Source organism: Podarcis bocagei, assembly GCF_964188305.1.
Source record: "Podarcis bocagei genome assembly, chromosome: 2".
Lineage (NCBI taxonomy): Eukaryota > Metazoa > Chordata > Lepidosauria > Squamata > Lacertidae > Podarcis > Podarcis bocagei.
Genome location: NC_138126.1, coordinates 17,355,142 through 17,371,663, shown reverse-complemented (window position 1 = coordinate 17,371,663; position 16,522 = coordinate 17,355,142). Strand labels below are relative to the sequence as shown.

At 47.8% G+C, this 16,522-nt stretch overlaps 1 protein-coding gene across 1 annotated transcript in view; it reads left to right on the top strand.

Moving 5' to 3' along the window:
* The window catches only part of LOC308580388 (von Willebrand factor A domain-containing protein 7-like), a 35,389-nt gene extending 20,434 nt beyond the window's left edge, over positions 1-14,955 (top strand). Inside the window, exons 11-17 of the mRNA XM_081181915.1 lie at positions 2,274-2,489; positions 5,706-5,878; positions 7,864-7,978; positions 8,814-9,018; positions 10,187-10,268; positions 11,440-11,663; positions 14,260-14,955. Of these exons, the coding sequence (XP_081038041.1) occupies positions 2,274-2,489; positions 5,706-5,878; positions 7,864-7,978; positions 8,814-9,018; positions 10,187-10,268; positions 11,440-11,663; positions 14,260-14,365 (1,121 nt within the window). The 3' untranslated portion in view covers positions 14,366-14,955. The remainder of the gene's footprint in view (positions 1-2,273; positions 2,490-5,705; positions 5,879-7,863; positions 7,979-8,813; positions 9,019-10,186; positions 10,269-11,439; positions 11,664-14,259) is intronic.
* The last annotated feature ends 1,567 nt before the right edge of the window (positions 14,956-16,522 follow it).

Genomic DNA, 16,522 nt, shown 5'->3' with positions numbered 1-16,522 from the left:
AGTGTCAGGCCTAATGAGCATAGCAACTCACCTATGGTAGGTCTTGCCCCCCAAGAAGCAATCGGAGACTGCGCCTGCAAGTCACCAATCTCTCCTCCGCTCTTTTCATGCCTCTCCTGGGTCTGGGAGACCAGTGGGGAGGGGAGTTTGTTGCAGCAGGATGGGGAGACACCTGTGCCTCTTCCCCAGCCAGACTCATCTCTGCCTCTCTGCCTTCCTCCTCTCCTGCCTCAGTCTCTGCCTCTGATTCTGGGCTTCTCTCTGCCACAGACTCTCCCAGCTCACTAATCACTGTTACCTCCTCAGCTTCCGACACCGCCTCTTCCCAATCTTCTCCCTCTGAACCACTCATCATGGTCCCACCACCTCTCCCCGGGCTCTGAACTCCCCTTGGGAGTTCCCTGACTGGTTCTTCCCAACATTCCTCTGTGTCCAACTAGTCCGTGACAGCAACATAGCTGTCAGCCGTCCCTTATTTGGCGGGAAAGTCCCCTATCCCAGCGCCATGTCCCACTGCTATCCCTTATTGATGATGTCCCTTAAATTTCCCGGGTTTCAAAGGAAGCAGCTCCTCTCCTTCCCTCCCTCCCTGCCGGCCAGGGAGAAGGGAGGTTCCAACTGTGTTGCCTGGCTGCGTTGCTCACCCAATAAGGAGTCTAAGAACGACTGGGGGGTGGAGCTTGCATGCCTTGTGCCGATCAAGTCGGCCGCGTTGCCTGGGGACTCGCCTTTGCTCAGCGCTTCCCAGTGGAGAGGTGACGGTGGTTTTCCTTGCTGCATCCCTTTTGCCGGGTTGCTGCGCTGTGGGAACCACCGCTTGAGGCTTCGTTTGGCTGCTGGCTGGGCTTTCTGCCTTTGGCTCAGAGGGGCTCAGAAGTTGAACATACCTGTGCTTGGAAAATCCCTTATTTTGGCTGCTGATCCCTTATTTTCGGGGCTTCTGGTCCCTTATTTTCAAAACTGTAAGTTGACAGCTATGGACAGCAATCTTCAAAGGCCTACATAACAATAGTGTGTAGAGCAATGAGTGGAAATGTTACCTTCATACAGCAGCCTAGACAATCATACATGCCTCCCTATCTTCCAACCAGACCAAAGCAGTGAGGGCTGTTGTCTGAAGAGAAGGGAGTGGCTGGGGAGAGCTCTGAAATTTTATTGGGGGTACCCATGCTCCAAGCTCCGAAAGGGATCCAAACATCACTCTTGTTGCTGCTTTAATTACACAGTTCTGTCCAGTTCTGTCCAGATAGTCTCTTTGTTATTTTCGTCATCTTCTTGTTGTTATCATATATTCCTTTCTTTGTGATCTCTGATAATCTTCACAAGCGGGTTGAAAACAAACATATCCTGTGTGGATTTTACACTCTCCAAGAGCCATATCACATAAAGGACAGACGCCATTTCCACTCCTCCAAAAAGAACATTCCCACAGTCTGCCCGTTGATTTCCACAGGCCTGCGAAACTGTATCTCAGGGGGCCCTGCCAGGTCAAATCCACATTCCGATAACCATACATTGACATTCCAATGACCATGGTCCTCCTCCCCCTCGTCCTCCTGTGAGCAGGCCTGTCTTAACAAATCTCCATTTGAAACTGCGTCACAAAGCTTTCTTTCCATCAGACGTTCCCACCAGTCCTCTCTTTGATCAGTAATTTATTTCCACACAGTTCTTAATCTCCTGCTTGTGATTAGTAATTTCCCTCCTCTGGGAGGGAGGATTATAGGGTACTCACATAAGACAAAAAAAGAAAAGTTTTTCCTCCCTCCCCTTTCTGTTTCGCTCCGACATACCGATCTTTTAATGATGAGTCTTCACTTGATTTATTGTCCAGCCCGTCGCTCCGCTCACAGAAATCCCATTAATCAGCAGTCTTTACTCCCGATCTTCACTTGAAGTATATGCATTTGCTTCTATTTCCAATTATATATTTCGAGCTGATGCAAACCAGTGTGCGATTCAGAGATAGCATCCGGGAGAGCCGACTCCACCCAAGGGCTTTGTGCCTAGTGCCCTCACCCCATTCTTTCGAATCTGGGGGTGAATTATGGGCACAGCAGGCAAGGCAGTCCCCCCCATTCCCTTGGGGGGGCAAGGGAAGCTGCATACTCCCATAACAGCCTCTTAATTACCTTGTGTGGGTCGGAGAGATGTTATTGTCGGCCATCTTCCAATATGCCCCCTGGTGGCCCCCGTGGCTGGGGAGAGCTCTGAGGGCCAGGCATCTCTCCATCTCCTGCAACCTTGCCTGTCTTTGTGTCATCCTGTGGCAGGTGTCTCGCCGTCCACTCACACAGTGATCAACACAGCCAGCCACAAGATTGTGAAGGTATCCCCCATTCTTGAACGGGGCATGTGGACCGTGACTGTCTCTCCCAGCGGTTCCTACGAGGTGGAAATCGGAGGCAAGAGTTTGCTTGACTTTTCCTACCAGATTATGCAGAAGCAGAAAGAGTATGTGCTTCCGGTGCAGGGAAAACCTGTGGAAGGTAAGTTTTCTGGGATGTGAAGCACCCACACTGAGGGCAGAATTATCTGGCGTTGCTGTTGTTTTTTAAAGACTTAAAAAAGCACCTATCCTTTTCCAAGAGTTGTACAGAGAATTACTGAATGTATTTTCTCTCAAAATACAGTGGTACCTCGGGTTAAATACTTAATTCGTTCCAGAGGTCCGTTCTTAACCTGAAACTCTTCTTAACTTGAAGCACCACTTTAGCTAATGGGGCCTCCTGCTGCTGCTGCGCCACCGGAGCACGATTTCTGTTCTCATCCTGAAGCAAAGTTCTTAACCTGAAGCACTATTTCTGGGTTAGCGGAATCTGTAACCTGAAGCGTATGTAACCCGAGGTACCACTGTATACATTTGGATAATGCATTGAAGCCTATCAAGAATCCTGCAAACTAGCTTCTGATCTATACTTTAGTGTTGGAAAAACGCCCTGGGGGTTCCTGCAGGCCCCAGAACTCCGAGTGTCCTCCGATGTGCGCAACACTGGAAAAGGTATCTCCCTTCTTCTCCAGGGCGCTCCAGCGACATAAATCAAATGATGTATGCACACTATACTTCTAGCGTTACACAGCAAGTAGTGTGAGACATCGTAGATCTAATCTACCGTATTTTTCACTCTATAGGACGCACTTTTTCCCCTTCAAAAATGAAGGGGAAATGTGTGTGCGTCCTATGGAGCGAAGACGCCATAGCCCCGCGACCCTCTCCCGGCTGGAGAGGTGACGCGCAGCTATGGCAGGAACCTCTACAGCCCCGTGTCACCTCCCCAGCCGGAAGAGCGCATGCGCGGGGCTAAAGCAGCCTTCCACGACCCTCTCCCAGCTGGAGAGGTGACACGGGGCTATGGCAGGAGCCTCTATAGCCGCGCGTCACCTCCCCAGCTGGAAGAGTGCATGCGCGGGGCTAAAGCAGCCTTCCGCGACCCTCTCCCGGCTAGAGAGGTGACGTGCAGCTATGGCAGGAGCCTCTCCGCTGCGCCTTTCCGCTGCTCCCTGACCTGCTCTTTGGGGCTGGTGGTGGGCTTCCCCCGCCCCAAAGAGCAGGTCGAAAGGAACCTGAAGCCTGGAGAGCGAGAGGAGTCAGTGCACACCGACCCCTCTCGCTCTCCAGGCTTCCAAGGTAGCCGCCTAAATGGCACCTTGTTTTAGAGCGGGAAAACAAGAGGGGGAAAATTCTCCCCCTCTCTGTGCAGCGCCTCCTGCCGCTTCACTGAAGGGGCGCTGGGCAGAGAGGGGGAGAATTTTTTTTTCTTGTTCTCCCCCCTCTAAAACAAAGTGCGTCCTATTGTCCGGTGCGTCCTATGGTGCGAAAAATACGGGACTATTTATTTACACACTATATACAGACAAAGGAGTAATGGCGTCCGTTCTCTCCAGCTCCGAGAGAACGAAACAGACAGAAATAAACGCAAAAGTACAGTGAAACAGTACCCACAGCAGAAGAGATAAGATGTTCTTCCTTTCCCAGACTTGTCCCAGACAGGCAACAATCTCATCTGCAGCACGGGCTGCAGGAAATACTAACATTTAGTCCAAAAGATGCAGACGGTCATCATTTGCTAGATACCGCAGGAGGGGAGAGCGGCTGTCATGCTCAGGTCCTGCTTGCAAGCTTCCCGTGAGAACAGTACAGTGGACCCGGTGGGCCCTTGGCCTGATCCAGGAAGGCTGTTCCTGTGTGCTTCACATTGGCCTTCACAAAGGTCAGATTCCTTAATCATCCCTGGCTTGGCACAAGGGCCTTTCCCATCACCTTCCAACTGAAGATAACAACAACAACAACAACAACAACAACAACAACAACAACAACAACAACAACAACAACAAATTTTTATTTATACCCCGCCCTCCCCAGACAAGACCGGGCTCAGGGTGGCTAACAACCAATAATAAAAACAAGTTGATTAAAATACAATTTAAAAGATTAAGATACAACATTAAAACATTAGGGTGCAATCTCTTCATCGGAGGAGAAAGGAAAAAGAAAGAGGGGGAGGGAATCAAACTGATTCTAAGCCAAAGGCCAGGTGGAACAACTCTGTCTTGCAGGCCCTGCGGAAAGAGATCAGATCCTGCAGGGCCCTGGTCTCATGAGGCAGAGCGTTCCACCAGGCCGGAGCCAGTGTTGAGAAGGCCCTGGCTCTGGTTGAGGCTAATCTGACTTCCTTAGGGCCCGGGACCTCTAGGGTGTTGCTATATATGGACCTTAAGGTCCTCTGTGGGGCATACCAGGAGAGGCGGTCCCGTAGATACGAGGGTCCTAGGCCGTGAAGGGCTTTAAAGGTCAAAACCAGCACCTTAAACCTGACCCTGTACTCCACCAGGAGCCAATGTAGTTGGAAAAGCAATGATGCCAGGGATGAATCCTTCTGTATTCGAGGCAGAACATCTACCACTGAGCTGTGGCCTTTTCTACTTTAATTCAGTTGACAAAAGCTTCTGAGCCTGATCACCTGCTATCTTGGTCTTACTCGCCACAGGTGACCAGCCAAGAGGGTAGTCTAAAATCTCTGCTGTTGCTGCACATGAAGCTACAACAGAGATGAAGTACAAACCAACCACACATTATATCCAGTAAAGAAAATTCTGCTTTCCAGACTGTGAAAAATACAGTGGTACCTCAGGTTACAGACACTCCAGGTTACAGACTCTGCTAACCCAGAAATAGTACCTCAGGTTAAGAACTTTACCTCAGGATGAGAACAGAAATCGTGCGGCGGCAGTGGAAGGCCCCATTAGCTAAAGTGGTACCTCAGGTTAAGAACAGTTTCAGGTTAAGAACGGACCTCCAGAATGAATTAAATTCTTAACCTGAAGTACGACTGTACCCCAATTAGCTCAGGATGCAACTATAAGTCCCAAGAGGGGAAACCCAGCCAGTGTGGTGTAGTGGTTAAGAGCAGTAGTCTCGTAATCTGGGGAACCGGGTTCGCGTCTCCGCTCCTCCACATGCAGCTGCTGGGTGACCTTGGGCTAATCCCACTTCTCTGAAGTCTCTCAGCCCCACTCAGCTCATAGAGTGTTTGTTGTGGGGGAGGAAGGGAAAGGAGAATGTTAGCCGCCTTGAGACTCCTTCGGGTAGTGATAAAGCGGGATATCAAATCCAAACTCAGTGGGGACATTGCATTGATAGCGGAGGAAGAAAGACCAGAGGATCTCCAGTGAAACTAAACTGACTTTCTGCATTTTTGTTGCAGGCTCAAATTACACTGTGTCCCTGAGGCTGATGGAAGATACTAAAGGTGCTAGGATCCAGCGACTGGTCCCTATCTCTGGTTCAGGGAAGCCCATAGATTCCATCTCTCTGAAACAAGCCTTTGATGCCCTTGAAAGCCCCTGGGCGATTGCCCCTGTTTCCTTAGATAACCCAGTAAGTTCTGTCTCCCATGTTTTTAGCTAAAGCAGGGATCTCCAGCCCAGGGTCTGATCACAGCCCTCCAGGCCTGAAGTTCTTTGCCTAGGCAACACTGCTACAGACACTGACAGGAGCGCTGACTTGGGCTCCAGGTTATGGGCACCCAATGGTGCCCATGACGTAACGTGACATCATGATGTCGTGACGCCATGTTGCATCGGCAGTGTGGCGATGCTTCCAGGGCCTCATTTCCGAGACCACTCACACCACTTCCGGTTTCTACCACATTCGGAGGGTCTCGGATGTCGCTTCTGAGACATTGCCAGGTCTCGGAGGCCATGTCCCAGGCCTTGCAAGACCTCCAACGTGACTTCCGGTTTCTACCAGAAGTCGTGTTCCGAGGCTTTGCAGGGCTTCGGACGTCATCTGGGAGGTTGTGTCGGGGTCTGACACGACTTCCAGTAGAAACTGGAAGTCGTGTTGGAGTCCCGCATTGTGGGCACCCACCCAGAAAAAATTCTGGGTGCCCTGGCACCCAGGGCTCCCTAGAGCTGGCACCTATGGACACTGAAATTTGACAGTTGGAAGGTTCAGTTCTCAGCAACCCTGAAATCATTAGCTGTGAGGATATGTGACTGTCTTGAAATGTTTTAAGATGTCTTTGAGACAAGGCGGTGTAATGGTGAAAGCGTTGGACTAGGACCTGGGAGACCAGGGTTCATGATCCCTGCTCAGCTGTGAAACTCATGGGGTGACCTGGAGCATTCTCTCTCAACCTAATTTACCTCACAGGGATGATGTGAGGGTAAAATAGGATAGGTGATTGGTTTGCTTTTTCTTATTTATTTTCTGCCATTTCCTGCTCTGGGCTTCTTTGGAAGTAAGGGCAGGACAGAAATGTAACAGACGGATAAATACATGAACTAGCCTGCTACCCTCAGGGGCAGTGCAGGACACTGTTCTGTGGCCCGTGTTGAAGTAAGTTTTACCTGCCCATCTGTTGGGCTTTTCTATATGGAGGGAGTCACCGTCTTGCCCTTTGCCTCAAGAAGCAAAATGTATTAGGCCACCCCTTCCTGGACCCCAATCTGTTCCGTTACTGAGAGGGAGTGGGGGCCAAGGGGAAGCAGTTGCTCCTCCTCCTCCTTGCTCCTGACACTTGCTCACTTCAGAAGTTCCCAGGCCGCAGCAGGTTCAGACTATGGCAACATGACAACCGGCCTTTTCTGTGGTGGCCCCCTGCCTGTTGAATGCTCTCCCCAGAGAGCCTTGCCTGGCACCTTCATTACATACATCTTCAGGCACCAGGCAAAAACATTCTTCTTTACACAGGCCTTTAGCCATTAAACAATCTATGCCCTGTTAAAGCTGAGGAGATGGTTGTTATTATAAATATGTTATAATTATGCTGTCTGTTATTATGTCTTATTCTTGATGCTCCATAAAATGGGTTCTTTTTAAAATATTTTGCTTATGGTTTTCAGGTTTATACATTTCAATAATTGTTCAGCCATTTTAACATTCCAAAACTTGACTTCCTTCCCCCTCTTTCTGTGGTTCCTTAAATCTATTTTTTTATATTTTCTGCATATCCAACTTAATTTGTTCATTTATTCATCTCCTCAAAATGCATACTCTTATAAAACCACAGGTTATTATTTTGCCAATGTTCTTATCTGTTTACAATTTGTTTGCAAATATTCAATAAACCATTTCCGTTCTATAAAAATGGGTTCTCTAATGTTGCACGCCACCCTGGGATCTTTTGACAAAGGGCGGTATATAAATTGAATTCATCATCATCATCAACATCAGAGAAAAGCAGGAATGGGAGAACCCTCCAGATGCTACCGGACTACGACTCCCATCAGCCCCAGCCAACATGGCTCCAAAGTCAAGGGTGAGGCGAGATGTAGTCCAAGAACTTCTGGAAGGCCACAGATTCCACAGCTGTGCTGTAAAAGATCAATAGCAATTGTTCTTTCTCCATTATCTTTTAGACTACCCTGCTGACTGTGGAAGGCCTGTCTCCAGGGAACCTTCCCTTTTCACGAGTCACCAGCTATCCCATCAGCACAGAGTCCGTGCAGATTGTGCCCCTGCCAGACCAAGAGAGTGAGTGTGGTTCTCTCCCCCTTTCCCATTGCGATGGAACAAGCCAGCAGCAGATAGAATGTGGTAACGCTGGAGAAGCATCACAGGACCTATAATATAGCAGAATAGATCCAAAGCAATCTGCAACATGCACACACCCCATGTGCTTCCTCGCAGCAGCTACTACCGGCGGTGGTGTTTCCTTGCCGCAACCAACACCCAAACGCTGATAGCTGCCTACATTACTATTGCAGGTATTAATATTGCACAGCTTTGAAGCAGTAGGATGCATAAAAACTGACTCCTCTTTGAATAAAAATGGTCCAGACCCATAAATAAGATTCAGAAGCTTTAATAGACAGAACTTGCTTCAAAACAAACAAAATAACAAATAACGATACATTCAGATTAGTTGTATAATATCATGTGCACGTCCAGCATAGGTTCCACCTTCTTAAAAAAATGAAATAATTCCAAACAGACCTAAAACCAGAAGTCTGTCTCGCACCACACAGACTCCATTAGCCTGGAGCTGTTTTCTCTTCGGGAGACCACATCTTTTGTTCTCTGTGGCTTCCAGAGAAAAACTCAATGGCCAACTCCCCAAAGTGGCGATTTGCAACTGAATACCTCTCTCACATGACCTAAAATTAAACACCAAGTGAGAGCTAACAGAGAACATCAACAGTTAATTGTTAACCCATCTAGGCTCTCAGAGAGCTCTTCTTAGCTTCAATATTGCCCAATGGGATTTTCCAGTTAAACCTTCAGCTATACACATACAGGCATTTTCCATTTCAATGTCAATTACACCATTATACTTAACAATTACGAGCATGTCTTCCTATTTCTCCAGATGCAATGTTGCCTGGTGAGAGCCTGGAGGTCTCTGTCATGGTGGTGAACAGTGGGCAAGCGGCTTCATTCTCTTTTGAAGTCTGGGATGACCAGGGTCTCCTGAGCAGCTTTACACCACCCAAAAAATTCCTAAACCCAGGAGAGAGCGTCCTACTCAACGCAACCTTCACAGCAGCTTTAGGGAGTGACAGCTTTACCTCCAGGTAGGATGGCATTGCCCAAATGGTAGGAATGAAAGTCTTGAGTGGTCTGAGAGATGATTGGAGTGTACATCTGGATTGAGGAGAGAGAGGAGGTGTCAGGTTCTGAGGGTTCTCTGGGTAGGTATAATCACTTGGTACTGATTATAAGCTGCCTTATATCAAAATGAAAATTCGGACACAAAAGTTGTTGAGCTTGCTTTGAGGGGGCAAGTTTTTATGAATATGTCTTGCTCCAGGAGGTAACTGCTGTTGATAGGGAGGAGGGAAATCTCTATTTTAGCAGTGGCTGCAGTGGATTCCCCCCCCCCCCTTTTTTTTATTGATAGTCTGTCCCAGTGCTGTTCTCTGAACCTCTGAAAACCACAGGTACAACAATCAGTGCAGGGCTGCACATCATTTTGAACCTCTGAAAACCAGCAGCATGGGGCTGTTTGCAAAAGGGCTTTCAAACAGCCCTGCACTGCACTTTGAAGTCCCAACAATCGGTGCTTCAAAGCACAGCATCACCTGAACAGCACAATTACATCAAGTGATAGGGGGGAGACCCCACCCACCTGTCCAATTTGGCCCACCAGGGTGGGGAGATAAGGAGATAAGGCCCACCAGCCAGAAAAGGTTTGCCAACCCTTATCTAGATGAATACTGTCTACACCAGGGGTTCCCAAACTGGCCTGTGGATCACAAGTTGCTTCATTCATCTGTTCCGTGGAATGTCCACATTAAATATACATATTGATTTCTAATTGTGTTCTTAATGCTCCTTTTCCTTCTAACATTGTATTTTATTGTATTGCAATATAAAAAATTGCTACAGGAGGCAGAAAAATCATTAAGTGGTCCACCAACATCATCACAATTTTAAAGTGGTAAATGTACAGAAATGTTCTGGGAGCCACTAGTCTACATTAAAGCTCTTGAAGGTTTCAGACAGTGCACATTCACAGCCCTAAGAAGGGGGAGCAGAGGAAGATGGTACCAAGACTCCAATGTTTTCTGAGCGAAGAATTAGGAACTGGTGGATCCAGATGACATACTAGTAGGATACGATGGTGCAGCACAGCTAAACTGGATTGCTGAGGGCAACAAAGTATAGATGCTAGACTGTCCCTTCTCATTTATACCCCCCCCCCCAATATAAACAGTTCATAATCATTGGATGTTCTTTCAGCACTGCAACGTTCACAGCTCAAAGCTCGGCAGCTCAAAACTACTTGAAACTGCCCATCATGGTTGTTCCTGAAACTGCCCTGGTGAGTTTTTACTCCACGTTGATTTTTCATGGCCACTGCTAATATCCATATACTGAATCCCAACTGAAGAAACACTCCATTAATCACTGTGTCATCAGTGTAGTGTAGTGGTTAAGAGCAGTAGACTCGTAATCTGGTGAACCGGGTTCACGTCCCCGCTCCTCCATGTGCAGCTGTGGCTAGTCACACTTCTCTGAAGTCTCTCAGCCCCACTCACCTCACAGAGTGTTTGTTGTGGGGGAGGAAGGGAAAGGAGAATGTTAGCCGCTTTGAGACTCCTTAGGGTAGTGATAAAGTGGGATATCAAATCGAAACTCTTCCTCTTCTTAACGTTATCTGTTCATTCTCTACCAGGCCCCGTTCATGGTGCTAGTTTATCTGAACTCTATCACACAATTCTTGGCTCAGAAAAGTATTTAATGTATATTTGGCGATGAGGTATGTTTAGAAATGAATGCATGGAGATAAAATATAGATGAACACCTATGTATTTCAGTACAAATTTCCATTGTTGTTTGGAAAACCCTTCGTGTGGAAATTGGGCTTGGCAGATTGATGAATGAACAGCATGTGAAACTGACGAAAACGGACTGAGTCTCTAGCTCAGGGTAGCCCTTCTGATGATGTGGGCTACAATTCCCATCACCACAGCCAGCATGGCCAAAAGTGAGGAGTTATGGGAGCTGCAGTCTAAAATATCTGGAAAATACCATGCTGGATAAAATTAAGCACCTGCCCTAGTTGATGGTGGCATTTACTGGTGGATAAAGGTAAAGGGACCCCTGACCATTAGGTCCAGTCGTGGCCAACTGGGGTTGCGGCGCTCATCTCGCTTTACTGGCCGAGGGAGCCGGCGTACAGCTTCCGGGTCATGTTGGCCAGCATGACTAAGCCGCTTCTGGCGAACCGGAGCAGCGCACGGAAACGCCGTTTACCTTCCTGCCGGAGCGGTACCTATTTATCTACTTGCACTTTGACGTGCTTTCGAACTGCTAGGTTGGCAGGAGCAGGGACCAAGCAATGGGAGCTCACCCTGTCACAGGGATTTGAACCGCTGACCTTCTGATTGGCAAGCCCTAGGCTCTGTGGTTTAACCCACAGCGCCACCTGCGTCCCTTACTGGTGGATACTCTTTGGTATTTACCAACCAACATGTTCTCTACCCAAACAGGAAACAGACCAGATCTCACCATTCCACGTCCTCCTAGACTTTAACATGCCTTGTGCAGGCAGCATTCAGCACAGACCTACCTGCTCTCAGCGCCTTTGGTACATGAGCTTTGCTGCTAAGGATGCTCAAAGTGATGTCACTGTCCGTGCCACACCAGAGGGATCTCAACTATCTTGCAACCCACAGGGGGCTGGTGGCAGCAAGGAGGTCATTTGTCACTATCGGTATGTATGTACATGGGGCTCCTCCTGATGACCTGTTAATACAACATTTCCCATCCTGATTCACTTTGATGTTAGATTATTGAGCCTTTACATATTTGCATTGAAGGAGGAGGCCCCATTCCTGTTCCCTGAGGATAAAGGTAAAGGTAAAGGGACCCCTGACCATTAAGTCCAGTCGTGGCCAACTCTGGGGTTGAGGTGCTCATCTCGCTTTATTGGCCGAGGGAGCCGGCGTACAGCTTCCGGGTCATGTGGCCAGCATGACTAAGCCGCTTCTGACAAACCAGAGCAGCGCACGGAAACGCCGTTTACCTTCCCGCATGTTTGGTACCTATTTATCTACTTGCACTTTGACGTGCTTTCAAACTGCTAGGTTGGCAGGAGCAGGGACCGAGCAACAGGAGCTCACCCCTTCATGGGGATTCGAACCACCAACCTTCTGATCGGCAAGTCCTAGGCTCTGTGGTTTAACCCACAGCAATAGGGGAAGGGGGGGACCAAATAAGCCACTTGCAGAATGTTTTATGTGAAAAATCTCTTCTGCTTATGTAGTGTCAGAGAGCACACACCTAAAGCAGGGTCCTTGAGACCAGAGCTGATGGTGAGGAACAGGGACAGAAGACAACTGGATGTGAGGCCCCGGCACTCCAGACCATAATCAGGTGGTCTCCTTAACCAATTACGCACTAGTGTCTTAAAAGGCAGGGCCTTTTAAGTGTGGACTCCCTGGTAATGGAATGCCCTCCCCTGAAGAAGTCACCTGGCTCCAGCACTGCCAGCCTTTAGGTGCCAGGTACAAACAGGCTTTTGGATCTCAATTTAAGCATGATGTGGTGTGAAACTGGCCTCATTCGGTGTTTGCTTTTTAGTGGAGAGAGACTCAAGGCTCATCCACGCTTAACACTCGCCCCATGATTTCTAGGCACGAGTTTGAGAGGTTGTTCTCTCGTCCCCCCACTTTCCCCAGGAAAACCTGCTGTTTACTGCTGAATCGGAACAAACATCAGTCAGGTTTTCTGCGGAGAAACAGAAGAGTGGCTGAGCCTTCATTCCATCAATTCTTTCTCACTTTTATCATTCTCAGAGTTTATTCTGTGTTGCAGAATTTTAAGCATTTGGGGAATTTGTTCTGCATTTTACCATTTTCTAAGTTGCTTTGGGGTATTTTGTAAAAAGCAATGAATGGGTAATAATAATAATAATAATAATAATAATAATAATAATAATAATGGACTTTACCCCTGAAGGCACACTCTTCCGTTGTCTCCCAAGACAGACGGATGCAAACAACAAACCAGCAGCCTCAGTTTGTTCTCATGGGAAGCTACTAGAGGTTCAGCCCATGACAGGAACAACTACTGGCCATTATTTCCATCATATGTGAATACAACAGAATCAGCACTGAAGGCAATCCACATACAGTTTTTTTCTTAGGTTGTCAGATGTCTAGGAAGTGCAACAGATCTCTAGCTGTCCAAGAGCGCCCTCTTGAGCTTAATTTGGGGAAACTGAACAGCAATGATACATACAGAGGTACCTCTGGTTACGAACTTAATTCATTCCAGAGGTCCGTTCTTAACCTGAAACTGTTCTTAACCTGAGGTACCACTTTAGCTAATGGGGCCTCCCGCTGCCGCCGCGCGATGTCTGTTCTCATCCTGAAGCAAAGTTCTTAACCTGAGGTACTACTTCTGGATCAGCGGAGTCTATAACCCGAAGTGTTTGTAACCCGAAGTACCACTGTATTGAGTATTGTCCTGTTATCCACAAAGCTCATTGGGAGAGGGGAGAGATTTTCTCCCTCCAGTTGTTTCCAGGGCTCCAACCTCTTATTTCCCCCCATGCTAGTTAACATAGAGAGAGCCACTGTGGTGTAGTGGTTAAGAGCGGTGGACTCGTAATCTGGGGAACCGGGTTCGCGTCTCCGCTCCTCCACATGCAGCTGCTGGGTGACCTTGGGCCAGTCACACTTCCCTGAAGTCTCTCAGCCCCACTCACCTCACAGAGTGTTTGTTGTGGGGGAGGAAGGGAAAGGAGAATATTAGCCGCTTTGAGACTCCTTCGGGTAGTGATAAAGCGGGATATCAAATCCAAACTCCTCTTCTTCTATCAATTCACTTCCAGTCGCAGAGTGTATACTGCTATCACATTCCTCCCACAATCACAAATTTTCCTCCCAACCCATATAAACTGAAGATGTTTTTTGGGGGGAGGAGGTGCTTTCAAAGCTAAATGCAGCTGTGCAGATGTAGATTGAAAAGCAAGGGTCCAACCCACCCCCCAAATGGAGGTGGTCCAGGCAGAGGACAGAATGGTGGCTCAAACTCCCTCCCCCCCCCCCGCAGTTCACTACCTCCCACCCAAGACTAGAGAGAGGGGAGGGAGAGAAGGGAGGGTGTCCAATTGGTTCTGCAGAAGAGTAAGAATATCTTGAGACTGGTTCACATGGAAATCCAGTGAAAGAACAAAGTGTTCAGTAAAAAATAAATAAACCAAAAGAAGTCATCATAAAAGTAACCACATGCCCCTGCTGCAAACTAATGTTTTATTCTGTAATATGTTCTTGACACAATTATAACTTTGTCCTCCTTTTTAGGTCCAATTGCTGCACTCCTTATGCAGAGGTTCTGATCGGTGATGAAAACGGAAACACAGATGCTTTAACTGTCGACTGCAGACAGACGCATCCTGCAGCAGCCTAGAAAAACGGACAACACTCCCAGGCCCCCTACTCCCCCCTTTTCGCAACCCCCTTGGTACCCCCATTTTCACCTTCGTCTCGTTTTTCCCTCCCTCCCACCTTTCCGCCCTGTTTTTTGCAACTCTCCCTTGCACACACACACACATTCCCCGTTTCCATCCTCGCCCACCTCCCATTCTGCAACACACACACACACACACACCACAATCATAAACGCTACTGTGCCTTTGAGACAAACAGACTCAAGCAAGCAGGTCAGCTTAGAGAAGGTTAAGTTCGGCTGGTGGGTGTTGTACATATACAGGTGTTTGCTTGTTAATAATGTTATGTACTGAAGTTCTTACCCTGGGCCAGCAGGGGGATACTGTAGATAGTTATGCAAATGAAGGATCGAAAGTGACGTTCAGTGATTGGATAGTTTTAGAAAGTTGCTACAGTAACGTTGTACTGGAGCTCTATATAAGCAGGCTGACTGAGCCCTTCAGTCAGTTCTGTTCTGGCCTCTGAATAGACTGGAGCTGTTTGAAGAATCGCTGTGTCGTCCGATATGTTCACCCACAACTTAACAAATAAAATACCTGTTCTAAACGACTACATTGAATCTGGAACTTCATGTTGAAGGCAATACAAAGCGCCGGGAGTAAAATGCATTGCATGGAGATACTGTGGGGTATTTAAGGGCTCTGCGTCCATCATCTCCTTCACACAAGGCAGCTAAGGAAAGGAAGAGAGAGACGTTTTGAGTATAGCAAGAAGGGAGGAACAATGAAAGGGCAGGATCGTGGCTGTTAGTACAGTCAAACCTTGGTTGTCAAACATAATCCGTTCAGCTTCCAAAATGTTCGACAACCAAGACGTGGCTTCCAATTGGCCACAGGAGCTTCCTGTACTCAAGCAGAAGCAGCGTTGGATGTTCAGTTTTCAAAAAGTGTTAAAAAATCAGAGCATTTATTTTCGGGTTTTCGGCGTTCGGGAACTGAAATGTTCCAAAACTGAGGCATTTGGGATCCGAGATTTGACTGTACATTGGTATCTCGGGTTACAGATGCTTCAGGTTACAGACTCCGCTAACCCAGAAATATTACCTCGGGTTAAGAACTTTGCTTCAGGATGAGAACAGAAATCGCATGGCAGTGGGAGGCCCCATTAGCTAAAGTGGTGCTTCAGGTTAAGAACAGTTTCAGGTTAAGAACGGACCTCCGGAACGAATTAAGTTCTTAACTCGAGGTACCACTGTAGTAGTTTTCTTAAATCTCTGTTGTTGTTTAAAACCGTGGTTTTTCCTCTCAGTTCCCCTCCATCACTGCTTTATTCAAACTTCTGCCATTGTTTTAAACCACCATTTTTTCCCTCTCAGAGTCTCACCTTTTTTGCTCCCACGGCCACAATCTGCCTTTACTTTAGGGGCTTATGCACCCCTTACCTTTTGTTCCACTCTTTCCAGGCAATCTTTCCCCACAAAAACCCGCTCTTTAAAGCTGAATCAGAGCAAATGTCAGTTCGGGTTTTCCGTGGATTGACGTTTGCTCAAACTGAGCTTTAAGGAATGGGTTTTCGGGATCTTTAAAGAACGGGTTTCCGTGAGGAGAGCGCCAGAGAAAAGGCCGAGGCACTTGGACATGGAGCTTTAAATTATGGGCCATGCCTGGAAAGAGCGGAGGAAAATAAGTGTGGATAAGCCCTTCTCCGCTACACCGCCCTGACTTCATGCAAAACCAGTGTGGTGTAGTGGTTAAGAGCGGTAGTCACGTAATCTGGGGAACCGGGTTCGTGTCTCCGCTCCTCCACATGCAGCTGCTGGGTGACCTTGGGCCAGTCACACTTCTTTGAAGCCTCTCAGCCCCACTCACCTCACAGAGTGTTTGTTGTGGGGGAGGAAGGGAAAGGAGAATGTGAGCCACTTTGAGACTCCTGAAGGGGAGTGAAAGGCGGGATATCAAATCCAAACTCTTCTTCTTCTTCTTCTTGTGATGAGACAACCTGTAATTCAACCAGACCAAACATTAAGAGGCTTTTCCATGTTTAATGATTCACCAGAATATACTTTACATAAAGAAGCTGCACTGTTCAGGTCAGCAACAGCACACCTTGAAATTGGCAGACTGGGGAAATCTCAGTCAAGCAGGAGGGGGCTTTTGGGTACCATTGCAGAAAATTA